This window comes from Callithrix jacchus, chromosome 7 (assembly GCF_049354715.1).
Source record: "Callithrix jacchus isolate 240 chromosome 7, calJac240_pri, whole genome shotgun sequence".
Taxonomy (NCBI): Eukaryota; Metazoa; Chordata; class Mammalia; order Primates; family Cebidae; genus Callithrix; species Callithrix jacchus.
In genome coordinates, this window is record NC_133508.1 from 59,702,281 (window position 1) to 59,729,625 (window position 27,345).

At 48.0% G+C, this 27,345-nt stretch overlaps 1 protein-coding gene across 2 annotated transcripts; it reads right to left on the reverse strand.

Annotated features, from left to right (window-relative positions):
• LACTBL1 (lactamase beta like 1) lies at positions 1-27,345 on the reverse strand. Of its 2 annotated transcripts, none has more exons than XM_078330709.1 (8): positions 27,250-27,345; positions 26,777-26,849; positions 18,122-18,257; positions 14,698-14,807; positions 11,446-11,603; positions 9,587-9,825; positions 8,186-8,291; positions 1-6,890 (listed from the first exon to the last, which is right to left on the reverse strand). In XM_078330709.1, the coding sequence occupies exons 2-8, from the start codon at positions 26,786-26,788 to the stop codon at positions 5,909-5,911; spliced, it is 1,743 nt and encodes a 580-aa protein (XP_078186835.1). In that variant the 5' UTR covers positions 26,789-26,849; positions 27,250-27,345; the 3' UTR covers positions 1-5,908. The 2 variants fall into 2 exon arrangements, with proteins under 2 accessions (XP_078186835.1, XP_035163988.1); XM_035308097.3 differs by having other exon boundaries at positions 26,777-26,908.

The window sequence follows — 27,345 nt, forward strand, 5'->3', positions numbered from 1 at the left end:
AAGAAGAAACAAAACCATTTATATTTACAGATGACATGATTGTCTGCATACAAAAATCCCAAGGAATCCACCAAAAACAAAAACGAAAATGAAACAACTCCTAGAATGAATGAATGGGTACAGTAAGGTCACAGAATACAGGATTAACACACGAACCAGTTATCTTTCTGTATACTACCAATAAACAAGGGCCAGTAAAATTAAAAATATAAGACCATTTATAAATGCTCCAAAATAATGACATGCTTAGGTTTAAATCTAACAAAACATATGCTAAAATTATTTGCTGAAAATTATAAACTACCTATAAAAGAAACCAGAGAAGATGTCAGAAGAGCAACATACTGCGATCATGAATCGGAAGACTCAAAAGACGTGAGTGTCACAAATTGATATTCAGATTTAATACAATTTCTATCAAAATCCCAGCATGCTATTTTGTAGTAGATGTAGACAAGATTTCCATAACATTTGTATGGAAAGCAGAGAACCCATAATGGCTAAAAACAATTTTGAAAAAAAGAATAAAGTAGGAGAAATCAGTCTACCCAGTTTATAACTTCAAGATTTATATACAGCTATAATGATCAAGACTATGCTGTATAGGAAAGAATACATTCAAACCACAGCACCTGGTGGAAGGAGAGACACATAGATCAATGAAATAGGATAGAGAACCCAGGAATAGTCCCACACAAATATGCCCAACTGATTTTTTTTTGTTTGTTTTTGAAACAGGATCTTGCTCTGTTGCCTTGGCTGGCATTGCAGTGACATAATCATGGCTCACTGCAGCCTCATCTTTCTGGGCTCAAGTGACCCTTTCACATCTCAGTCTCCCAAGTAGCTGGGACTACAGGTGCATGCCACTATGCCCAGCTAATTTTTGTGGGTTGTTTTTTTTTTTTTTTAATAGAGACTGGATTTTGCCATGTTACCCAGGCTGGTCTCAAACTCCTGGGCTCAAGAGACCTGCCTGCCTTGACCTCCCAAAGTGCTGGGATTACAGGGTTGAGCCACCATGCCTAGCCCAACTGATTTTTGTTAAAGGTGAGAAAGCAATTCAACAGAGGTGCAATGGTTTGAACATGTTCCTTCCAAAATTCAGGTATTAACATTTTATGGCCAAAGTGATTGTATTAATAGGTGGGGCCTTTCAGAGGTAATAGTTCATGAGGGCTCAAATGGGATTAAGTCCTGTGTAAAAGAGTCTTCTCTTCATGCAGCATCCAGCTTGCTTGCCCTTCTGCCTTCCAGTATGTGAGGACACGTGATCCTCCCCTCCGGAGGAGGCAGCAAGCATGGCACCATCTTGGAAGCAGAAAACAATCTTCACCAGACAACCAAACCTGCAGGCATCCTGATCTTGGACTTCCCAGCCTCCAGAACTAAATAAAATTTAGCTCATGAGGAATAAAGTTCCATTTTTTGTAAATTACCTAGTCTCAGGTATTTTTGCTATAGCATCACCAATGGACTAAGACAGGAGGAAAGAGAGCCCTTTCAATAAATGATGCTGGAATAACAGGACTCCCATGGGCAAAAACATGAACCCCAACCTAAACCTCACACCTTATACAAAATTAACTCAAAATAGATCACACACTTAAATATGAAACACATAATGACAGACTTTTTTAAAAACACCATAGAAGAAAATCTTTGGGATCTAGGGCTAGGCAAACAGTTTGCAGACTTGACACCAAAAGCATGATCCAGAAGAGAAAAAGTTGATAAAGTAGTGTGTTAATTTCCTATGGGAACTATAATAATTACTACAAAATTAGTGGTTTAAAACAACAGAAATGTATTCTCTCACAGTTCCAGAAGCCAGAAGTCTGACATCAGTATTACTGGGCCCAAATCAAAATGTCAGTAGGTCTGTGCTACCCTTGTTGGTTATAAGAAAGGATGCATTCCTTGCTTCTTCCAGTTTCTGGCAGCTAACAGAGTTCCATAGCCTGTGGTTATATCATTCCAGTCTCTGCCTTTGCAGTCACATTGCCTTTTCATCTTCCATCAGTACTGAATCATCCTCTACCTCTCTCTCACAAGGATACTTGCGATTACATTCAGGGCCATCCCAATAATCCAGGATAACCTTCTCATTTCAAGATCTTTAACCTGCTGGGCATGGTGGTTCATGCCTATGATCTCAGTACTTTGGGAGGCTTGAGGCAGGAGGATCACTTGAGCCCAGGAGTTTGAGACCAGCCTGGACAATATAACAAGACCGAGTCTCTACAAAAAAATTCAAAACTTTTAGCCAGGCCTGGTGGTGCCCACCTGTAGTCCCAGCTACTCAGGAGGCTGGGGTGAGAGGATTGCATAAGCCTGGGAGTTTGAGGCTGAGTGAGCTGCAATGTACCAGTGCACTCCAGCCCAAGGGACAGAGTAAAACCCTGTCAAACACACACACACACACACACACACACACACACACACACCTTTAACGTAATCACATCTGCATTCACATCTGCAAAGTTCCTTTTTTTTTGGCCATAAAATGTACCTTTACATGTTCCGGGGATTAGGATGTATACATCTTTTGAGGGGCCGCTATTCAGCCTACCACAATTGGACTTGATCAAAATTTTACATTTTTTCTCTGCAGAAGACCCAACAGAATGAAAAGAGCAGCTACAGACTAGAAAAGATTTGCAAACTATGTACCTGACAAAGGACCAGTTTCTGAAATGTGTAAAGAACCCTCAAAACTCAAAAATTTTTTAAAAATCCAATTAGAAAATGGGCAAAAGACATAAAGAGATATTTTACTAAAGAGGATATACAGATGGCAAAAAGCATATAAAAATGTTCAACTTCATTAGCTATGAGGAAAGTGCAAATTGAAACCATAATGATACATCACTACACACCTATTAGAATTACTAAAATAAAAAAAAATAGTAACTGTACCAAATGCTAGCCAGAAAATAGGGGAAACTCAATCATGCACACATTGCTGGCTAGAATGTAAAAGGGTACAGCCGCTGGGGAACAGTTTGGCAGTTTCTTTAAAAACTAAACATGCAACTAACCATTCAAACCATCAGTTGCACTTCTGGGCATTTATCCCAGAGAAATAAAAACTTATGTTCTTCATACAAACACCTATAAACAAATCTTCATAGCAGCTTTATTCATAATAGCCCCAAATTGTAAACAACCCACTTGTCCTTCAACAAGTGAATGGTTAAACAAATTGTGCTGTATCCATACAGGGAACCGCTATTCTGCAACAAAAAGAAACAAACTATTGATACTTGTAACAACTTGGATGACTCTGCAGAGAATTACACCAAGTGGTAAAAAGAATCCCAAAAGCTTACATATTATTTGACTTCATTTACATAACATTCTTGAAATGACAAAATTATAGAAATGGAGAACAGATTGGTGGTTGCCAGAGGTTAAGGGGAGGGTGTGGCTGAGGACCAAAGGGGTGTGGTTAGGAAAGGGGAAAGGGGATTTTTGTGCCGGTGAAAATGTTCTGGACCTTGGCTGTATATATATATATATTTTTTTTTTTGAGACATGGTCTCACTCTGCCATCCATAGTAGAGTGCAGTGGCGCAATCACAGCTCACTGCAGCCTTGACCTCCAGAATTCAAGCAATCCTCCCACTTCAGCCTCCCCAGTAGCTGGGATCATAAGCAGACACCACCCTAATTTTGGTATTTTCTGTAGAGATAAGGGCTCACTATATCGCCCAGGCTGGTCTCAAACTCCTGGTCTCAGATGACCCACTTGCCTCAGCCTCTCAAAGTGCTGGGATCACAGTCATGAGCCACTGCACCCAGCCTTGACTGTATTAATAGGAGTATTTTGCTGGTGCTATTGTACTAGAGTTTTGCAAGATGTTTCCATTAGAAGAAACTAGGTAAAGTATACATTATTTCTTACAATTGCTTGTGAATCTACAATTATCTTAAATTTACAATTATCTCAAAATCAAAAGTTTACTTTTTAAAAAATATATACAAAATGCATACCCAGATTTTATACTAGATTTCACAGAAATGAAAATCATTAAAATTTTTAAATTCTGCTCTTCAAAAGACACCATTAAGAAAATGAAAAGTCAAGTCAGACACTGGGGGAAATACTTGTAATGCATATATCAAACAAAGGACTAGTATCCAGACTATATAAAGAGCTTTTATAATTCAATAAATACATTAAAACCACAGTGAGATGGGACTTCACAACCATGAACATGGCTAAAATGCAGAAGTCTAACTTAAATGCCAAGTGTTAGCAAAAATGTAGGACAACCAAACTGTCACATATTGCTGTTAGGAATATAAAATGGTACACATATTTTGGAGAACTGCATATCAGTCACTCCTAGATAAATACTCAAGAGAAATGAAAGCATGTATTGACACACAGACTCATATAGAAATGCTCTTTCATAATAGCCCTAATCTGGAGACAACCCAAATGTCCACCAACAGAGAAATGGATAAACAAATTGTGGCATATATAAACAATAGACTAAAAACAGTAAACTATTCATACACACACAGACATGGATGAACCTCAAAACCAGTGTGCTGACAAAGGAAGATAGACACAAAAGACTATACCATATGGTTCCATTTGTATGAAATTCTAGAACAGGCAAAGCGAATCTATAGTGACAGGAAGCAGATCAGCAGTTGCCTGGGGCTAGGTAAGAAAGAGAGAACTGGTCAACATGGTGAAACCCCGTCTCTACTAAAAATACAAAAAATCAGCTGGGCATGGTGGAGCATGCCTGTAATCCCAGCTACTCAGGAGGCTGAGGCAGGAGAATTGCCTGAACCCAGGAGGCAGAGGTTGTGGTGAGCCGAGATCTCGCCATTGCACTCCAGCCTGGGTAACAAGAGCGAAACTCCGTATCAAAAAAAAAGAAAGAAAGAAAGAGAGAACTGACTGCAAAGGAGTAGGGGGAAATCTTGGTGGTGATAAAATTTTCTATATCTCTATTATGGTGGTGGGTATAAATATGTGTCAAAATCACCCAACTGTACTCCAGTTGTGTGTTTTATTTTAAGTAAATTATAACTCAATACGGTTGATTTTGATTTTTATCTTTTTCACAGGGTCTTGCTCTGTCACCCAGGCTGGAGTACAGTGGCACAAACATGGGTCACCACAGCTTCCAAATCCTAGACTCAAGTGATCCTTCTGCCTCAGCCTCCTGAGTAACGGACTACCAGCTAATTTTTATTTTATTTCTGTACAGATGGGGTCTCACCATGTTGCCCAGACTTAGGTTAATTTATTTATTTATTTATTTATTTTGAGACAGAGTCTGGCTCTGTTGCCCAAGCTGGAGTGCAGTGGCACAATCTCGGCTCACTGCAACCTCTGCCTCCCAGGTTCAAGTGATTCTCCTGTCTCTGCCTCCTGAGTAGATGGGATTAGAGGCAACACCACCAAGCCTGGCTAATTTTCGTACTTTTAGTAGAGACAGAGTTTTATCATGTTGGCTAGGCTGGTCTGGAACTCCTGACTTCAAGTGATCCACCCACCAAAGCCTCCCAAAGTGCTGGAATTACAGGCGTTAGCCACCATGCCCGGCTGCTTATGTTGATTTTTAAAAGACAAAATACAAGCCCATATTTTGCTTTAGATTCAACAGGCACAAAAGTAGTGTTTCAATGCTTAAACTGGGTGCTCGTTAAAGTTTCTAAACGCTTACTCTAAATGCCTGTATTTAATCCTTCCTCCCCTGTGGATGTGGAGCAATTTGAATTTCTGGCTGTGGTCCGAGGACCACACTTTGAGTAGCACCACCCTACTCCATCTTGCCAACTACCTGGGTTTTCTAACAGGCATCCCCACAGCCTCCCCTTCCAAACCTCACTCTGGAAAGCTGGAAGGCCAGAGACAGGGGGTTCCAGGCTGAGCCCAGGGTCACTGGATCTTGAACACCGGCTTGTGCTGCAGCCGTAGCACTCGGTACGTGTTGAGGCCGGGCACGTCGAAGCCAGGGGACAGCCCGTGGTGATCCAAGGGGTAGAAGTTGACTAGCTGCCCATGCTGGGCCTCGAGCGAGAGCCAAGCGTCGCCAAGTGGCAGAGCGCAGGGGAACTCGCGGGCCACGTGCAGCTGGAAGACGCGGCCGCGCAGGTGGCGCAGCGCTAGGGTGCGGAATGCCGGGGGCACCAGCGCCTCCACGCGCGGCCCGAACTGGCGCAGGCGCAGCTCGCCCGCCGGCCCAGCGCGCACCTCGTAGAAGGTCAGGTTGGCGAAGGTAAAGTAGCCGGCGAAGGGGCGCGCGTTGGGCGGCGGGGCCGGGCCGGGCTCGGCCTCCCGGAGGGCGCGCTCCAGGGCCGGCAGGAGCTCGTCGTAGACCCGCGCCACCAGGTCGGGCCCGGGCGGCCGCGGCCCAGCCAGTAGCAGCACCAGGCCCAGGTGCAGCGGGGGCACCAGCGAGAAGGTGGCGGCGTAGCCGTCCAGGTCGCCGTCCTTGCGCACCACGCGGTAGCCCCGCTGCGCGTGGAACTCCCACGGTGTGCCCGTCTCGTTGGCGAAGTAGGCGCCCGGGCAGGCCAGCAGCGGCGCCAGCAGCGTCTTGGCCGCGTCGGGCCGTAGGAGCCGCCGGGGCCCGCCCCCCAGGAGCGCCACGGCCAGCTTGGCCAGGTCGGCGGCGGTGGAGTACATCTGGCCCGACGGCCTGTACCAGCCCAGGTCGTAGAGCGGCGCCGGCCGCCCGCTGCCGTAGAAGCCCGCAGCCAGGCGCGCACGCACGACGGGCGTGAGGTCGAAACCGGTGTCTGCCATCCCCAGGGGCTGCAGCACGTTCTCTGAGACCCAGCGCTGGTAGTCGCCCTGGGCGGTGTGAGCTGCTAGGACGTGGGCCAGGAGCGAAAAGGCCAGCGTGCTGTAATGGCACCTGGAAGTAGAGCAGTGGCAACTGGGATGGGGCCCCTCCTCACCTGCCCACCAGTTTCATGGGACTGGGCGGGGCTGGGAAGGAACCTGCTTCCCTGCATCCTAGGTGGTCAGACCTGGAAGAGACTTCAGGGCATTGACTCTCTTCTACATCTGGGAAGACCAAGGCCCAGAGAGGGGCAGGGAATTGCCCAGGGTCATATAGCAGGTTGGAAGAGGACTGGGCTCAGCGGTGCACCTGGCAAAGTTGTCAGACACATCTTATTGGCCCTTCACACTTTAGTATGATTTACTTTATCGAATGAAAAATTAAAGGCTTTCATTGCTCTGGGGAAACAAAAATGATAGTGACCATGTATGAGGCAAGGTCTCACCCCTCCCTTCTTCCAGGCTGGGGCAGACACCAGTAACCAGCAAGGGGCCTGTTTTCTTTCCAGGAGCAAATACCGTTTCAGAATCTCCAGAATAGTGCCTCAAGAAGATGCAAGGATGGGTGAAAATTCACAAATTCTACTAAGCATTCCTGAACTCTAAGCCAACTTCCTTATTTTTGCAGAGGAGGAAGATTTGTTAGATGAGTTTCACAGAAATAAAGTGCATCACCCAAGGTCACATTGCAATAAATTATTCGCAGAGCTGAAAGGAGGACTCCAGCCTGAAGATGTCCAGGCATCTCCTCTCTCTGCATCACCTGGATCATTTCTTCCTGAAGGGAAGTGGGCCCTGAGGTTCAGCATTTGGAGAAGCAGAGGGACAAACTTGGAAATGGATCACTGCCCAGAGGCAGGCCCCTGAAGCCAGAGAGTGCTAGCTTTCCTCTGTCCGGCCCCACAGTCCCACTGCTCCCAGAGTGGGGCTTCTCTGTTCAGTGGCCACCCAGCTATCCACTCCCCATCTGGTCAGCAACCCATTTATTTCCAGCCTGGTAAAATCTGTATTCACCTTGCTTATTTGCTCACAGTGTCTCCCCCACAAGAGTGCAAACTCCATGAGGAGGGCCGGGTTGGATCTCTTTGCTGCTGCACCTCTGTGTTTAGCACATTCTGGGCAAAGTAGGTGCTCAATAAATGTTAGGTTGGTGAATGGAAAAAAAAACATTCCATTCAAACAGAAATGGATTCTGGGCCCAGCTCTCCCCTGCCTTCTTGGCCTCCCCTCTCTAGGCCTTGGCCTTTCCAGCTGGGGAGCGAGTCTCTCTGATCACCTAGGATGAAATGATGTCAGCTTTTTCCCAGGCAGGTGTGTCTCCCCAGGAGGCTCCTAATGTGAGGCTGGGCATCAGGGTACAGTCCTCACCTGGTTCCCGGGTCCACCACCAGCACATCATCCTTGAGCAAGTTCAGGGCCTCCTGGGTGCTGCCCTTCCACAGCAGTGAAGTGGAACGGAGCCTTCTGGGCAGCCCTAAGGAGGAGCAGTGATCAGACTTACCAGGTTCAGCTGAGGGTGGGATGATGGGCCCCTGGGTGCACTCCCTCCCCACCTTCCATGAGTTAAGAGATAATAAAATGTTTTTTAAAAAAATAAGGGCCAAGCACTGTGGCTCACGCCTGTAATCTCAGCACTTTGGGAGGTCGAGGTGAGGGGATCATGAGGTCAGGCGATCAAGACCAGCCTGCCCAACATGGTGAAACCCTGTCTCTGCTAAAAATACAAATATTAGTAGGGTATGGCGACGTGTTCCTATAATCCCAGCTACTCAGGAGGCTGAGGTAGGAGAATGGATTGAACCAGGACCCAGGAGGCAGAGGTTGCAGTGAGCTGAGATCACACCTCTGCACTCCAGCCTGTGCTCCAGAGTGAGAGTAGCTGGGATTACAGGCACAAGCCACCACACTGGGCTAATTTTTGTATTTTTAGTAGAGACGAGATTTCACCATGTAGGCCAGGCTGGTCTCAAACTCCTGACCTCAGGTGATCCGCCTGCCTCGGCCTCCCAAAGTGCTGGGATTATAGGCGTGAGCCACCACGCCCGGCCCTTAATATTTTTAAGAGTATTTTCTGTGAGCTGTCAATTCTGTTCCTCTCCTTTACCCATTTTTCTTTTGGGCTGTTGGTCTTTGTAATAATTTGTAGGTGACTTTTATATATTAAAGGGAATTAGGTCTTCCTTGTAGAATTGTTCACAAATATAGCCTTTTTTTTTTTTTTTTTGAGAGGAGATCTTACTATGTCATCAGTCATAGCTCAGTGTAGCCTTCAACTCCTGGGCTCATGTGATCTTCCCACCTCAGCCTCCCAAGTAGCTAAGACTACAGATGTGCACCACCTCACCTGGCTATTTTTAATTTTTTTTTAGAGATGGGGTCTCACTATGTTGCCCAGACTGGTTTAGAACTCCTAGTCTCAAGTGATCCTCCCATCTCAGCCTCCCAAAGCACTGGGATGGCAGACATGAGCCACTGAGCCGGGCCACATACTGACTCACCACTGACTTGCTCTTCTTGCCTTATCAACTTGATTTTGACCTGCCAACTCATCCTGATGTTTCTACTTGGTCTGTTTCCAGGCTTCACTTCAGCTTTTACCTCGAGAGAGATTTCTTTCCCTGGCCCACCACCCACATCCAGTGAGAGGGAGGTAGGGCCAGTTCAGGAAGCAGAGGCGAGAGTGAGCCCATTTCAACCAGATGAGAACCTGTTCCTCAGCTTCCCCATCTGAAATGGTTTGGGTCAGCCCGAGTCAGTTCTGAGACTCACCTGAGAGCTGGCTGGCCATCCTGCGAAGGGTGACAGGTGAAGGCCTTGAAGCAGGGCCCACCTCCTCCAGCCTGTCCCTCAGGCCCTGACGTTCAGGGGCTGATTCCAGGCCCAGCGGGTTGTTAATGGTGAAGGCGCTGGCGTACCGCTCCAGAGGGTCATCTAGGGAGGCCACAACGCCCTCCTCCCACAGACGGTACAGCATGAGCACGGGGAAGATCTTGGAGATGCTGGAGATCCTAGATAATGTTGGGAACACAGGGGGTCAAAGGGCATCCTGTTGGCCCCACAACCCACATCCACCCTGTGCCCCCAGCCTGCAACTTTTTAGTATTCTAGAGAAGCACTACATCCCTGCTTAAGTCAACATCTCCAGCACAAATGAACCAGCCTCTGTGGAACTGCCTTTGGGATGCTTGAGAACACGGCCAGAGCAAAGGGGCTGAGGTAGGATGGATATCCTGTGCCAGGCTCTTTACCAGGCATTTCCCATTCGGGAACAGACCTGGGTTTGGATGGTGCCTCTACCTCTCTACCCCTGTGGCCTTGGACAAGTTTCTAGACCCAGCTGAGATTCCATTTCATTGCCTGCTTCACCGGTTGAATTAATAAAAGGATGGGATGAGGTTGTGTGTGTTAAGTGCCTGTCTACATACCTGTGAGGTTCTAAGTGCTCAATATGTGAGAGCAGATAGAACTGTTGGCCCCATGCCTGGCACAGAGCAGGTGCAGTTTCAGTGCAATTCCCTCTGGACTCCTGTAAAACCCACAGTGTCCCCAGGAACAAATGTGTTCACTGCATCATGAGCTTTGAGGAGCCTGCAGGCAGCACGCAGGAGGGGAGACTCCCAGTATGCAACTGAACATCCCCAGCTGTTTCCATCTGGGCCACTGTGGCCACTTGACAGGAACCTAGGGCAAGGACCCAGGAACTGATTATGGATCCTTTGTGGCACATGGTCAGGGTTGAGGGGATGGGCACAAGGCAGCCTTTTTTATTTTGGGAGGTTTAGAGCCAAGGTTCTTTCCAGAAGGGATTCCTTCCTGACCTTTACCCCTGTGATATAACATTGGGCACTCACTGGTCCTCTCTGGACTTTAGTCTCCTCTTCTATAAAATTGTCAAGACTTAGGTGGGGTGCAGTGGCTCATGCCCGTAATCCCAGCACTTTGGGAGGCCAAGGTGGGCCTGAGGTCAGGAGTTCAAGACCAGCCTGACCAACATGGAGAAACCACGTATCTACTAAAAATACAAAATTAGCCACGTGTGGTGGTACTAGCTACCTAGGATCCCAGCTACTCAGGAGGCTGAGGCAGGAGAATCACTTGAACCCAGGAAGTGGAGGTTGTGGTGAGCCGAGATCATACCATTGCACTCCAGCCTGGGCAACAAATTGAAACTTCATCTCAAAAAAAAATTACAAGACTTGGCAGGGCACAGTGGCTCATGCCTGTAATCCCAGCACTTTGGGAAGCCAAGGTGGGCGGATCACCTGAGGTCGGGAGCTCGAGACCAACCTGACCAACATGGAGAAACCCTATCTCTACTGAAAATACAAAATTAGCTGGATGTGGTGGCACATGCCTGTAACCCCAACTACTCAGGAGGCTGAGGCAGGAGAATCACTTGAACCCAGGAGGCGGAGGTTGTGGTGAGCCGAGATCGCACCATTGCACTCCAGCCTGGGTAACAAGAGCAAAACTCTGTCTCAAAAAAAAAAAAAATCATCAAGACTTCATAACAGGCCCTGGCAGATTAGACCCCAGCCATGATTCTCTTCAGTATCTTGCCTCCTAGGTCCCCCTTGCCCTCCCATCCCTTTCCCCCTCCACAGGACCCTAGAGATCACCCAGCTGACCTGTACATGGTGTACTCATTGGGGGTCCCAGAAGTCGGGTCTGAGCCATTCTTCTTCCCAAAGTTCCCGGTCCAGAGCACAGTGTCATTGTGGATGACAACTGCAGACATGGCAGCCACGCCTGGGGCAGACATTGCCTGGCGCAGGATCCCGTCCACCTTGAGGGAGAAGAACGGGTGCAGTGACAGGCCCCCTGCCCCTCACCCTCAGTAGTCATCCTACACAGCCACACCCTGTACACAGCACCCCAGTGAGCCTCCAAACCATGCCCCGTGGGTTGGGGCCCCCACTGTTGGGCTTCTTTATAAGATGTTTGCTCAAAGAAACAGTCTTTTTTTTTTTTATTTTTTAAGACGGGGTTTCGCTCTTGTTACCCAGGCTGGAGTGCAATGGCGCGATCTCGGCTCATGGCAACCTCCGCCTCCTGGGTTCAGGCAATTCTCCTGCCTCAGCCTCCTGAGTAGCTGGGATTACAGGCACCGTGCCCAGCTAATTTTGTGTATTTTTAGTAGAGACGGGGTTTCACCATGTTGACCAGGATGGTCTCGATCTCTTGACCTCGTAATCCACCCACCTCGGCCTCCCAAAGTGCTGGGATTATAGGCGTGAGCCACCATGCCTGGCCCGAAACAGTCTCTTAGCAAAAGAAAAAAGGAGAGGGGGTTAAAACTTTTGCATTAAGGCCTGGTGGGGTGGCTCATGCCTGTAATCCCAGTACTTTGGGAGGCCGAGGTGGGCAGATCGCCTGAGGTCAGAAGTTTGAGACTACCCTGGCCAACATAGTGAAACCCTGTCTCTACTAAAAATACAAAAAGTTAGCCAGGCATGGTGGCAGGCACCTGTAATCCTAGCTATTTGGGAGGCTCAGGCAGGAAAATCGCTTGAACCCAGGAGGCAGAGGTTGCAGTAAGCCAAGATTGCACCATTGCATTCCAGCCTGGACAACGAGCAAAACTCCATTTCAAAAAAAGAAAACTACTGCTTTATAGTCAAACCCATGTCAGATGCTCTAGAAAACTTCCAGTAGGCCTAGCCTGAACCCCTGATGTTGGAGAATTCACTATTAATGGAGGGCCGTTGGCCCTCTTTGAACATTTATTGGTTCGGTTATTTAATTTTTTTTTTTACGTGAAGTATCATTCTGTCTCCCAGGCTGGAGTGCAGTGGCTCAGGCACAGCTCACTGCGGCCTCAACCTCCCAGGCTCAGGTGACCCTCCCACCTCAGACTTGTGGAGTAGCTAGGAGTACAGACACACGCCACCACCCTCAGTTTAATTGTTTAACTTTTTTGTAGATACAGTGTCTCACTGTGTACACGAGGCTGGTCTCCATCTCCTGACCTCAAGCAACTCTCCCACCTCGGCCTCCCAACGTGCTGATTACAGGTGTGAGCCACCTCACCTAGCTTGAACATTTATTAAAAAATCATTATCAATCATTATCATTATCATTAAAATAAAATCATTATCATGATGAAGCACGATGATGATAACAGCTGACATTTATTGGACATTTAGAATGTGCCAGGCTGTTATAGCAACAGTAAAAAAAATAATAATAAAAATTAAAAAAATAGAATGTGCCAGGCATGGCATAAAGTGATTTTCATACATTGTCTCCTGTAATCCTCGTAAGTCAGTGTTAATTTCTGTCCATTTTGCAGATGAGAAATGAGGGCCTGTGAGATATGGGGTGACTTGCCCATGTGGCTACTGGCTGATGGAATCAAGATTAGAACCCTGTGCCAAGTCTAGCCCCAGTTCTTTTTTGATGTTCTTTTGTTTTTTGGTTTTTTGGTTTTTGTTTTTTGAGACCAGAGTCTTGCTATGTCACCCAGGCTGGAGTGAAGTGGCGTGATCTCAGCTCACTGCGACCTCTGCCTCCCGGGTTCAAGCTATTCTCCTGCCTCAGCCTCCCAAGTAGCAGGGATTACAGATGGGCACCAGCACGCCCGGCTAATTTTTGTATTTTTAGTAAAGACGGGGTTTTACCATGTTGGCCAGGCTGGTCTTGAACTCCTGACCTCAGGTGATCCACCCGTCTCGGCCTCCCAAAGTGCTGGGATTACAGACATGAGCCACCGCGCCGAGACTCTACGTCTTAATTAACTGCCGGACCACCTTGCCAAGTGATTTTGCATATCCTTGGCTGAGCTCTGTCCACCTCCACTTTCCATCCCCGCACTAACTTTGCCTCTCTGAGCCTCTGTCCCCTCTGTAGATAGGGATCCATGAGGAATGCATGTAAGAGGCTTCATGGCAATGGCACATACCAGGTGCTCAACAGAAGGCGGCATGGTTATTATTGTTGTTCTTTTGAATATTTGCTGTAACTCCTGAAAGCCACATAGCACCCTTCTGTACTCTCCCCTTCACAAAAGCCTTCCAGGTGTTTGCAAACAGCGATTTTTGGTTCTGCATTGGCCCATGCCTTCTCTCTTCTTGGGACTCAACACCCCTTTCCCTTTAACTGTTCCTCAGATGTCAGTTTCAAGTCTCCCCCACCATGCTATGGCTCATATATTTCTGATCATGTTTCACTTGTCTCCATGTCTCCCAAGGTGGGTGACCCAGGTGGCTGGGGTCTGACTGGCACAGACTAGAGCTGACTGACACCTCCCTCTAGGATTTGGCCATCCTGCAATGGTAAACGTTGTGTTGGGGGGCACAGAGTGTTTAATCATATCAAAGTGGCCTCTGCAGTATGGGCTCGGTCATCCTCTCCCAGCTCATCCTCCCCACCTCCCACCTTTGGCCTCTCAGTTCTCTGCATGTGTCATGTACTTTCTGCAGCCTCCAGGCCCTTGCAGGTGCTGTTCCACCTGTCTGGAGCACAGCCCTCCACCCAGCCTCCCTCACCAGACACAGATCATCTGGGCATCTGCTACTTGTTCACATCGCAGCCTAGACACCACTTCCTCCAGAAGCCCTCCCTGACTCTAAGGCCCATTCCTTTGTGCTCCCAAAGTCCCCTAAACTTTTCTTGCCCTATTCTTGCCCCAGGGTTATTAATGTTTGAAGTCTTTACTGTTCTCCTCACTTCCAGATCAGTAATTTCTTGAGAGCAGGTCAATGTCTGCTTCCTGTCATATTCCTAGTGCCTAGCACAGAGTAGATGCTCAAGGAATACATGTTGGATGGATGGATGGATGAATGAATGAGTGAATGCCACTGCCAGCACAGAGGGACTGCCCTCCCTTCATCATCCAGGCCCAGCCCACATGCCCAGTTCCCTGATGGGTCATCACTGACCTTTTCCAGGGCCTCCTTCAATACGGGGAGTGGGTGGACCAGGGGCACGGGCTCAGGATGCCGGGGACACATTCTCACAGGGGCAGAGGTCTCCTCTGGTCCCAGAGAACCTGGAACAAACATCACATGGTGAGGAGGGGACAGAGATCAGGATAGGAATCTAGGAGATAGGGGGAAAGTGGTGACAAAGGCTGGAGCAGTGCCTCAAGGACAGCCCTCCCCAGCTGAGCCAGAGGATATCAGGGTGCAGAGAGCAGCCATAGGCCTGAGGGGCTATGGAGCAGAGTGTGCCCTTGGGGAGAAGGCCCAGCCCCGCAGGTGACATCCATCAGGCCACAGCTCCTGGTTAGTGGTCACTGCACTCCCCTCTTCCTTGCTTAACCAGCTTCCCATCTTCCCGTGGTCAGTGGACTTAGACCATTCTGCCTGCATGGGGCAGGCTCAGCCACACCTGTCTGTACATCTTACCTGCCCTCATCCTGATTATGTGTTTGGGTGGACTTCTAGCCCCACTTATGACTCAGGCCTAAACCACAGCAACAACTCATTGTCTCACCAGAGCTGAGCATCGGGGCTGTGGGGCTGAACCTGTTCTGCCTTTGTCGGGGTGTGTGGCTTCCTCAGCACCTCAGGGGAGATGGTGAGGAGCTGGCAGGCCAGGATTCAGGCTGTGATATCATCACAGCAGCACCCAAGCCTTTTTCTCTAAGGCTGGAGTGCGGTGTGAAGGGGGATGAGCACCCCGCAGGACTGTTAATATATCCTCCTCATCTTCCACTGTGCCCTGAGACTCCACCCAAAAATGAGACAAGGTGCCTGTGGGAGGTTGCATGTGACCATAAATTCTTTTGTGTTGTTGTTGTTGTTATGGAGTCTCACCCTGTCGCCCAGGCTGGAGTGCAGTGGTGCAGTCTCAGCTCATTGCAACCACTGCCTCCCTGGTTCAAGCGATTCTCCTCCCTCAGCCTCCCAAATAGCTGGGACTATGGGCGTCCGTCTGCCACCACACCTGGCTCATTTATGTATTTTTAGTAAAGCTGGGGTTTCATTATGTTGGCCAGGCTGGTCTTGAACTCCTGACCTCGGGTGATCCACCCACCTCGGCCTCACGAAATGCTGAGATTACAGGCATGAGCCACCGCGCTCAGCCATATGACCATACATTCTGTCAGCTCCTTCCACCTTCGAAGATGGCTGGCTTTGTGACTTGCTTTGGCCAAAAGAATGAGGCTGAACAAATTGCGACCTTCCTAGGCTAGACCTTAAGGAGCTTACTCCCTGCAAACGCTGCCACCTTGTGGACAGGTCTGGGATAGCAGACTTGAGAGCGAGAGTCTACAATGAGGGAGAGCCCCCCACACCACAAGCTGACTTGCCCTCTGCACCAGAGAGAGCCCGGGCTAGACCAGCAGCAGAGCTGCCAGCCAGCCCACAGATTCATGGGAAATAATCACTTGCTTTGTTTGAAGCCAGTAGGCTTTGGGGTGGTTTGTTACTTAGCAAACAGGAAAATTACAAACCTTAGGGAGGATGCCTCAACAACGTCATGACGTGGATTTCACAGGTTAGGGTGTTCTCAGCTAGAGCCTAGGCTTTGCTTAGCCTGCGACCCAAAAAGGGGCTGGTGTCGACCGTGGTGCTCCTCCCACTTTAACGTGTACACACGAAAAATCACCAAGCAATCTTAAAAGGCAGGGTTGGCCCGGCACGGTGGCTCATGCCTGTAATCCCAGCATTTTTGGGAGGCCAAGGAGGGCGGATCGTTTGAGCCCAGGAGTTTAAGACTAGCCTCGACAACATAACGAAACCCTGTCTCTACAAAAATTAGTTGGACGTAGTGCTGTATGCCTGGTCCCAGATACTCGGGAGTCTGAGGTGGGAGAATGGTTTGAGCCTGGAAGATAAAGTTTGCAGTGACCCAAGATTGCAACACTGCACTCAGCCTGGACAACACAGTCAGATTCTGTCTCAAAACAAAAAATGGCCAGGTGAGGTGGCTCACGTCTGTAATCCCAGCACTTTGGCAGGCAGAGGTGGGTGGGTCAAGAGTTCAAGACCAGCCTGGCCGACATTGTGAAACCCCGCCTCTACTAAAATTATCCAGGTGTGGTGTCAGATCCCAGCTCCTCAGGAGGCTGAGGCAGAAGAATCGCTTGAACCTGGGAGGCAGAGGTTGCAGTGAACTGAGATGGCACCATGCACTCCAGCCTGGGTGACAGAGAGAGACTCCAGATTTGATTCAATGGATGTGGGGTGGGGCCTGAGAGTCCGCTTGTCTAACCACCCCTCAGGTGATACCCATGGGAGGGTGAGCACCTAGATCAGCGTGGTCTGCAGACCACGAATTGTTTGTTTCCCATTTGGGACAAATTAAGTACAAGTTTGAGATAAAGCATTTAGAACTTTTCTTGCTGTTTGATGAAGTAATTTTGCATCTGTTGAATCTAATAATTGAAAACTTGGGCTTCTGTTTTGCATGTCTTTTTATATTTCTCTAATAATTAATTCTTATGTATTTGTAAGTAATACTGGTCCACTATGAATTGGTAGGTTAGTAGATAGAGAAGCATGGCCCTAGAAGACAGACCAGGCTGCCTACCCGGGGTCTATTTGCTTGAAAGGCTAAGAAGCCCTTCATAAAGAAACTTACCCTAGAAAGAAAGGGCTGTGGGTGGGAGAGGAAGGAGCTGGCAAGAAAATAAAAGGAGTCATTTCTGCAAAAATCTCTGTGGGACTTGGGAGCCCAGGGCACCTCACTGAGATCTGGAGCATCTGTAACATAGGATGACACAGGAATGGAGGCAGACATTCTTTCCCTGACTTCTGCAGAGACATGGGACCCTGGGCCACCCAGGATCCCAATAGGTTGGCGGTCCCAGGGATTGCTATACCAACAGTGGGCCCAGTAAGCATCACTAGAGTGCTGGCTCCTTTATTGGGCCTTGATCCACCAGGAAGAAGAGGCTCCCAGGCATGGCAGCTGCTGCTTCTGAACACCTGTGAGTTGTTGCTATTGAGGTCTTAGGTACAGCCTCAGGAGGGTCTTGAAAGGGGACTGCAGCCTGGAGATTCCACCATGGTGGCTGAAGGCAGAGGAAGGGAAACACCGTTTGCTCTGTGTGTGTGTGTGTGTGTGTGTATCCCTGAATTTCACCCCCAAACTGGGCATCTTGAAGAAACTCCAGTGGCATCAGGATCCTCATTTTATTCGTGAGGGCATCGAGGCACAGAGAGGCCACAGTTAGAGTTGGACCAGAATGTCCCAAAGATGCACAGTTAGTGAGAGTTGGACCAGAATGGAGGATGGAGCTTCTGGGTCTAAATCTTATGTTGTCCCCTATACCTTAGGATCAGAGGTGGCAGCTCAAAGCTCAGGAGGACCCACGGGCTATAGGGAAAAACTCAAGGCTGTCTCTGCACTTACCAGTCTTCAGCTTGGGGAGGTGATACTGCCACAGGAAGCAGCCTGTCATGACCACGGAGAGCAGGCAGAAGAAGCTGCAGATGGCTGGGAGAAGCCACTTCTTCTTCACTTTCAGCAAGCTGAGATGCCAGCCAGCCTAGAGGAGCAAGGACATAGGGTACAGTCCCCTTGGGGGTCAGCCAGAGGGAAGAGAAGGACCCTAACCCTGCCCTCTCCTAGCCTCGGGTTAGCCAGATGTCATGAGAGCCCACAGCTTTGGATAAATTTCACCGCTGTGAAACCAATGCCCTTCCCAGTGTGACTTTTTCAATAGTTCTTCCTTGCAAGAGCACCCACACCTCTGCTTGCTGTACCTCACTCCCCTATGGACTTAGTGGAATATCTTAAGACCAGCTGAAATGCCACCTCCTCCAGGAAGCTTTCCTCAACTCTCTTGTAATAGTCTGTTCTCACGCTGCTAATAAAGACATACCCAGGACTGGGTAATTTATAAAGGAAGGAGGCTTAATTGTGTCACAGTTCCACATGGCTGCGGAGACCTCAGGAAACTCACAGTTATGGCAGAAGGGAAGCAAACATGTCCTTCTTCACATGGCAGCAGGAAGGAGAATAAATGGGGGAAAGCCGCTTATAAAACCATCAGATCTCCTGAGAACTCACTCACTATCACAAGAACAGCATGAGGATAATCACCCCCATGATTAAATTACCTCCTCTCATGTCCCTCCCATGACACATGGGGATTATGGGAACTATAATTCAAGACGAGATATGGGTGGGGACCCAGCCAAACCATATCATCTCCTCACCCATGTCTCCTCCCAAGGCACTTGGAATAAGCCAGGGTACAAATCCAACTCTCTGTAGTACCATAATTGTTCTACCATATTAGCTGATCTACCTATTAGAGTGGGAGCTCTCCAAGGGCAGGGCCCCTTCTTCACTTTTCTCCTCTGTGGCCTCTGGTCTATCCTGGCTGCCCAATGCGTGCTTATGGAGTGCATGTGTGGGTGCTGAGGGTGCAGGATGAAGCTTCCCTCCATCCCTCCCCACACCCACTTTCCAGAACATCTGCCCCTTCATTCCTCCAATTTAGTATTCTTGAACCTGGGAAAGAGCACCCAGCAGGCACATGTAAAGCTCTCAACACAAGACTGGTACTCCATGGTGCTGGCCACCTCTGGAAGGCTGGTCACGTTGCCACAGCTCCCATGTTGCTCTGCCAAAGTGAGTAGAAAAACCTTTACAATGAAAAAGGACATGTGTAGATACCTCTAGAAGGATGGCGCTGCAGAGCAATGGGTTCCTTTCCCAAAGATGGGTGTGGGAGATGGGTCAGGGCAAGCAACACAGAGTGTGAGATGATGCGAGCAGGTCCTAAAGCCTGCCGGAGAGGGAAACAGAGGGCAGGTAAGGAGGAGGCTGAGAGACTGGAGAGGGAGGACATGTGGGATTTCCCCCTTTGCTCGGCACTTCTCCTTCCTGCCACCACGTGAAGAAGGACATGTTTGCTTCCCCTTCCTCCATAACTTTAAGTTTCCCGAGGCTTCCCCAGCCATGTTGAACTGTGAGTCAATTAAACCTCTTTCTTTTAAAAATTACCCAGTCTTGGGTATTTCCTTGCCCACAAGAAGAACTGTGTGTTCCCTCATAGTCAACCCAGACCCTGGAAATGCAGTGCCGCTTCCAGCTAGTATCCCAAAGCCCTTTAAGCCCGTGCTAAGCCTTTTAAGAGGAACGTCAGTATGAGGCAGGCACTACTCGTGCCCTTATGTTACAGATGAGCCTCAGAGAAGTTAAGTGACTTGCCCCAGGTCACACAGCTAGTTGCAGAGCTGGGATTTGAACCCAAAGCCCAGTTTTCGACCTACTCAGCCACAGTTCTGAAAGAGCCTTCTCATTTCTAAGTGGGAAAACTGAGGTTACAGGAAGAAAAGGACCTATCTAAAGAAGAATAGCCATCATATATTGGATGCTAGCTTTACGTCCTGCCCTGCCCTTGTCCCTTAACTTGTATTATCTTATTACAACTCACAACCTTCCCATGAAGTTGGCTTGCCCATTTCAGAGATAATAAAACGTGCTCAGAGAAGTGACTGGCTGAAGGTTGCAGAGCAAGGTGGTAGTGAATCCATTCTGCCTGACTCTCATCTGACATGTCTTTTGAACTACCGTCTTGTTCCCTGTGGCCTAAACTGTACTGGGAACAGGACTCTTCCCTGCTCTCCTCTATCTTAGCAGGCCTGCAGAATGAGAGAGCTGGGAAACAGTTCAAGATTATTCCTTCAGGGCCGGGCACTGTGGCTCACACCTGTAATCCCAGCACTTTGGGAGGCCGAGGCAGGCAGATCACAAGGTCAAGACATCAAGACCATCCTGGCCAACATGGGGAAACCCCGTCTCTACTAAAAATACAAAAATTAGATGGGCATGGTGGCGCGTGCCTATAGTCCCAGCTACTCAGGAGGCTGAGGCAGGAGAATTGCTTGAATCTGGGAGGCAGAGGTTGCAGTGAGCCGAGATTGCACCACTGCATTCCAGCCCAGCACCTGGCAACAGAGCGAGACTCTGTCTAAAAAAAAAAAAAAATTCCTTCAGGACCCTTATCCTGGGGATAGAGGGCCATTTCCACCTAGAAGTCCTCAAGCATCTAGCACTCAATATCCAGAAAAGACAACGCACTTCTTTCACCCCCTCCTCCCTCACTTGTATTTTCAACATCCGTTCATGTCACCTGCTTCCACTTAGTCACTCATGCTTCAGGGGCTGCCTGGGCCCCTCTATGTCCTTCAGTCTCTACCTCCAGCCAGTCCTCAAGCCCTGCTGTTACAATTAGGAAATATTTCGAGCATACTGAAAAATATACACTGGGCCCAGAGGCTCACTCCTATTATCCTAGTACTTTGGGAGGCCAAGATGAGAGGATCACTTGAGCCCAGGAGTTTGAGACCAGTCTGTACAAAAAAATTAAAAATTGGCTGGGCAAAGTGGCTCGCACCTGTAATCCCAGCACTTTGGGAGGCCAAGGCGGGTGGATCACTTGAGTCCAGGAGTTCAAGGTCAGCCTGGGCAACATGGCAAAACCTGCCTCTACAAAAAATACAAAAATTAGCCAGGCGTAGTGGCGTGTAGCTGTAATCCCAGCTACTCAAGAGGCTGAGGCGGGAAAATCACATAAGCCTGGGAGGAGGAGGTTGCAGTGAGCCAAGTCACACCACTGTAGTCCAGCCTGGGTGACAGAGTGAGACCCTGCCTCAAAATAAATAAAATAAAATCAGCTGGGTGTCATGATGCATGCCTGTGGTCCCAGCTATTCGAGAGTCTAGGTGGGAGGATTGCTTGATCCTGGGAGGTCAAGGCTGCAGTGAGCCATGATTGCACCATTACATGCCAGTTTGGATGACAGAGCAAGACCCTGTCTCTCTCTCACTTTCTCTCTCTCTCGCTATTTATATATATACACACACACACACACACACACACACACACACACAAATTTTATATATATATAGAGAGAGAGAGAGAGACAGACAGACAGACATAATGAATCCTTAGCACTCAACTTTGTTGAATCTTAACATTATGTCATATTTTTCTCATATATTTACAGTTTTTGAATCTATTATGTGTTGTTCCGTTTCCCCATCCCATAGGGATTGTTGTTTGTTTTGTTTGCTGAGGTATTCCCAGTACCCAAAACAGTTCCTGGAATATAGCAGACCCTAATAAATATTTGTGGATTTTTTTTTTTTTTAGATGGAGTTTCACTCTTGTTGCCCAGGCTGGAGTGCAATGGGGTGATCTTGGCTCACCGCAACCTCCACCTCCCAGGTTCAAGCGATTCTCCTACCTCAGCTTCCCGAGTAGCTGGGATTACAGGCATCTGCCAACACACCCAGCTAATTTTGTATTTTTAGCAGAGAGAGGGTTTCTCCATGTTGGTCCAGCTGGTCTCAAACTCCCAACCTCACACGATCCAGCCGGCTTGGCCTCCCAAAGTGCTGGGATTACAGGCATGAGCCACCACACCCGGCCAATAAACATTGATTACATGAATGACTGGACAGAAATAAAACATCCTAGGTTGAGGTGAAGCCCTCTGTGTACCTTTTGTGGATCTCAGTTCCTTCCAGCTCCCCGCAAATGTGACACCCATGCTGATTTATGCACGTGTTTATTCTTTTATTATGTGTTTATGTTTCCATAAATAGCATGCAGTATGCACAGTTTTGAACGTACATGAATGATTTCATACTGTATAATCCTCCTGCAATGCAACTTGCTTTTTATTCAATTAGCTGACTACAGTTCTGGGTTATTCATTTTAGCTTCTGCAGAGTGTATTGTTATATAGACATACTGGGTGGTGCAGTAGTTAGAGCCTGCAGCCAGGCTACCTTAAAAACCTGACTATTTTACAGTACAGTTGGAAACTCTGTGCTACGAGTGACATTTCTGCGTGGCAAGGTACAGCCTTCTTCAACTTAGCCACATGCTATTCTATTCCTCTCTAAAGTTGTCGTTCCAATTTGACCTCCTACCACCCTTTTTTTTTTTTTTTTTTTTTTTTTTTTTTTTTTTTTTTGGGAGACACAGTCTCGCTCTTTCGCCGGGCTCCAGGCTGGAGTGCATTGGCGCGATCTCAGCTCACTGCAACCTCCGCCTCCTGGCTGCAAGCAATTTTCCTGCCTCAGCCTCCCAAGTAGCTGGGATTACAGGCACGCACCACCACACCCAGTTAATTTTTGTATTTTAGTAGAGATGGGGTTTCACTATGTTGGCCAGGATGGTCTCAATCTCTTGACTTGTGATCTGCCCTCCTCAGCCTCCCAAAGTGCTGTGATTACAGGCGTGAGCCACCGCACCCAGCCTGTACTCATACCACCTTTGATTCTTATTGCTATTAATATTTTTAATCTGCAGCATCTTGATGACTAATAATGTTGAATACCTTTTATGTGTTTATTGTATGTATCTGGGTTTGATTTTCTGCAGGTGGACTGTTCTCCTTTGCCTGGTTCTTTTCTATTTTCTTTTCTTTACTTATTAGAGTTCTTGTTTGTGGCTTGATTTTCACACCGCGTTGATAACTTTTGTGGACAGGTAGAATAGTGTAGTGGTGAATCCGTGGCCAGATTGCCTGATTTGCAATCTTAGCTCAGCCACTTACCACTGTGTGACCTTAAGAAAGTCACTTAACCTCTCTCTGCTTCTGTTTCCTCACCTGTAAAATGGGGATGATAATAGTGCCTAACTCATCAATTTGCAAGGATTAGATGAGTTAATATATAAAAATAACATTGTCTGACACACTGTAAGCCCTATTAGCTATTATAATATTTTGGGATTGTTTTGAGACAGTCTCACTCTGTCTCCCAGGCTGGAGTGCAGTGATGTGATCAGTTTTTGTATTTTTTGTAGAGACAGGGTCTCACTACGTTCTTCAGGCTGGTCTCAAACTTGTGAGCTCAAGCAATCCTCCCACCTTGACTTCCCAAAGTACTGGGGTTACTGGCGTGAATCACTACCTGGCCAGCTGTTACAGGATTTTCGAATAGGAGGGATTTGGGTTTTGGTTTTGGTCGCTGCCGAATTCATCGCTATCGTCTTTTTGGTTTGCATTGCATGTATGGTGTGTGCGCACTTAAGAAATCTTTTTCTTCACAGAGGTCAGAGATAAAGGTTTTTGTACTTTCACACACAGAAGAATTTTTAGTTCTAGAATGAGGTAGGGATCCCATTTTATTTTTCCATATGGATAATCAATAGTCCGGCGCTATTCATTAAATACATCAACCTGTCCCCCACCAACTCATACGCCAGCTCTGAAATACATCAACTGTCTGTACATACTGACATCTGCCTTCTGGGCTCTGTTCCAGGAGAGTCTCGCTGAGTTTATGTTCCATCCCTCCACGTCCAACCCTGCACTCTCTTTCACAGCAAAGATCACTCACATGTTGAGCAGAGTGTGCCAGGCTCTGTTTCACAGGAAACAATCTGGCAAGAGAGACTTCCTATGATCCGACTCTGATGAACTCCACCAGCCCTTTCCCTGCACTTGTGTCTTTATGCCCCCACCTCCCACATCATTGCTCCTCTCTGTACTTTTCCATCTGCTATTCCCTGGGGCTGTGGTTTCCTTTTATCCTTTTCCGTCAGACAAACTGTGTTCTTCCCTTAACACCCATGGGCATCTGTGAAGCCTTCTCATTCTCCTTTAGGCAGCGCTGCTCATGGTAACTGGCTACTACTGGCTTCTTTTTCTGGGTCCCTACGAGGTGAGGATTCTCTCCAGCACCAGTAGAGAATTTCCTCCTGGCTCTTATGCCTTCGACACCCGGGACCCCACCTGACACCAGCAGGTTCGCAGAAAATTCTTTTGAACTTTACATCATCATGCAAGGTGAAAGACTTGGGTTCAAATCTTAGCTCCACCTTCTGAGTCAGCTGTAACTCTGGACAAGTCTGTTCCCCTCTCTGGGCCTCTACTTCTCCAGTCGTTGAAGAGGAGGGTTGGGCTACTTCTAAAGAGCTTACTTTTACATCTGGAAATCTTGTGTGATTTCAAAGTGTCTTTCAGCTGTAGAATCGCAGGGGTTCCCACTGAAATCATCTTTGTTCATAATGTTCAAAGACTGGAAACAACCCAAATGCTCTTCAATTGGTAAGTAAATAAACAAACTATAGTACATCTATACTGTGGAATACTACTCAGCAGTGTAAAGACATGTGCTACTGATACATCCAATAATGTGGATGAACCTCAAAGGCATGATGCTAAGTGAAACAAGCCAGACTAAAAGGCTACAGACTATAGGATACCACTTACAGAACATTCTGGAAAAGGCAAAATGATAGGAACAGAAAACAACTCAATGTTTGCCTGGGGGTAGGGATTGGGGTAGACTACTAAAGAGCAGAAGGGACTTTGGGAGGTGATGGAACTATGCTGTGTTTATTGTGGTGGTGGTGGTTATGGGATTGTATATAGTTGTTCAAACTCGTAGAACTCTGGGAGGCCAAGGCAGGAGGATCACTTGAGGCTAGGAGTTCAAGGCCAGGCTGGGCCACATAGCGAGACTCTGTCTGTACAAATAAATAGAAAAAATTAGCCAGGCATGGTGGCATGCACCTGTAGTCCCAGCTACTTGGGAGGCTGAGGTGTGAGGATTGCTTGAGCCCAGGAGTTACAGGCCATGGTGAGCTATGATCATGCCACTGCACTCCAACCTGGACAACAGAGTAAGACCCTGTTTCAAAAAAAAATGCATAGAACTGCACAGATTTTATTTCATGTAAATAATACTTCAAATTTTATAAAATAAAGCCATTAAAGATCCCAAAAGCACTGGGATTCTCCACCTGTTGGAGGAGTAACCCGATACAAGACTATGCCTCAGCCACAAAGGAGTGAATGGAAGACTCTCAGACACTGTCACAGGATCATATGGAAGATGCTCCCCTCCTAGCGTGAACACAGAGCTGCAGGCACAGTGAGGGAAGGCAAACTGCTATCCTTTAACTGGCACCTAAGATGTAACCAGCACATCCATAGTTTATTTTAGGTGAAGAATAAAATTCAGAGACATTAATTGACTTGCTGGGTCCACGGGCAGTGAATGGCAGAGCTGAGAGTCAAGCTCTGTAAGACATACCACCCCACTCCTCCTCAAAATGAAGCTGGGGTCTCTGTAGCCCAGATCTGCAGCCCTCCTCTGGGGCCCAGCCTCATCTCAAATCTGTCTCCAATCTCAGGATTTATTCCAACAGACCCAAAGGTGGGTCAGTATTTAATCTCTAAGCTGCTCTCCAGCTGCTCACATTTCGACTTGCAGTAGGCACTAGAAATCTCTCTACTTTCCCTTCCCAGCTGGAAATTGCTGGCAGCAGGGGAGGACCCAGGAAGAACCAGGATCTCCCAAACCCCACCTATAAAACGGCTACACTATGCCCAACCCCTGCTCCTTCTCAGGTGGTCTGTGCTGCAATCACCCTCACCTCCTTCCTCAGGCTCATGGACCACTGTGGGACTGCCCTTCTTTGTCCAGTCATTCATGCAGAAAACAATCCCCAAGGGCTTGCTGTGTACGGGGCCACATCTGCCCTCAAGGAGCCAGCAGGAAGGTGGCATGGTCAGACACAAGGGCCTGGGGACAGGGAAGCAGGACTTGACTCTGGCTCTGCCTTTACTAGTTTTGGGCAAATGACCTCACCCTTTCGGGTCTCCGTTTTCTCATCTGCATAATGCAGATAACAATTGTTCCTACATCTTACACAGTTTAGTTGAAAATAATAAGATAGTGCATGCAAAGCCCATAGAAAGCTGTTCACCAATTGGTAGCTAAAGGTGTAATAAGGGGCTTCAGGGCTCACAGATACAGATGAACTCAGCCTAGGGGAGGGAGGAGGAGAGTCTTTGAACAGGTAGTTGGGAATGAGCTGGGGTCACTCCAGGCAGAGGCCTCTGAGGGTGTAAAAAAGGAAAAAGTTAGTTTCTGGTTCATTTTGAGAATTCAGTGAGTTTATGTAAACATTTGAAATTGTTCCTAGTCTGCAGATGCAAGCTCTAGAAATGTGATGATGATGATGATGATGAAGGTAATATGGGGGATTTAGCCCAATATTTGAAGGCTTCTTGGGGCTGTGCCTCACCTGGGTCTTCATTCCCTCCAAGGCGTGGAAGATTCTGGCTCCTTAAGGATTCAGGTCTACACCGCAGGAGATCCTGTAAGCAGGAAATTGAGTCCGAGGAGTAAAGGCAAAAAGAGGTCCTGGGGGAAGGGGCTGGAAAAAGAACAGGAGGGCAGAGATAAGCTAGAAAACAAGGAGGGTAGCCAAGGATGCGGGGGGAGCAAAGCAACCCTCCCCTTCACATGGCTCCCCCTCCCAGGTGAGAGAAACAGCAGGCTCAGAACCCCCTGCCAAGTGACCCAGCATCCCAGTTTGTCCAGGACTGTCCTGATTTTAGCACCGAAAGTCCTGCATTCCCAGAAACCCCTGAGTCCCAGGCAAATGGGTCCATTGGTCACCCTGTGTGCCCCCTGCATTGAATTCCAGCTTCTCTTCCCCCTCCAGCCTGCTCAGAACAATCCGGTAAGGCACTCAGGCTCTTGGCCACAACTTACTCTCTTCGGAAGGTTCCAGCAAGAACAGGGCAGTTCAGGCCCCAGCTTGGCTGACCAGTGCCTCTGGGAGTCCCCTGTGTTCCAGAGGACAGGAAT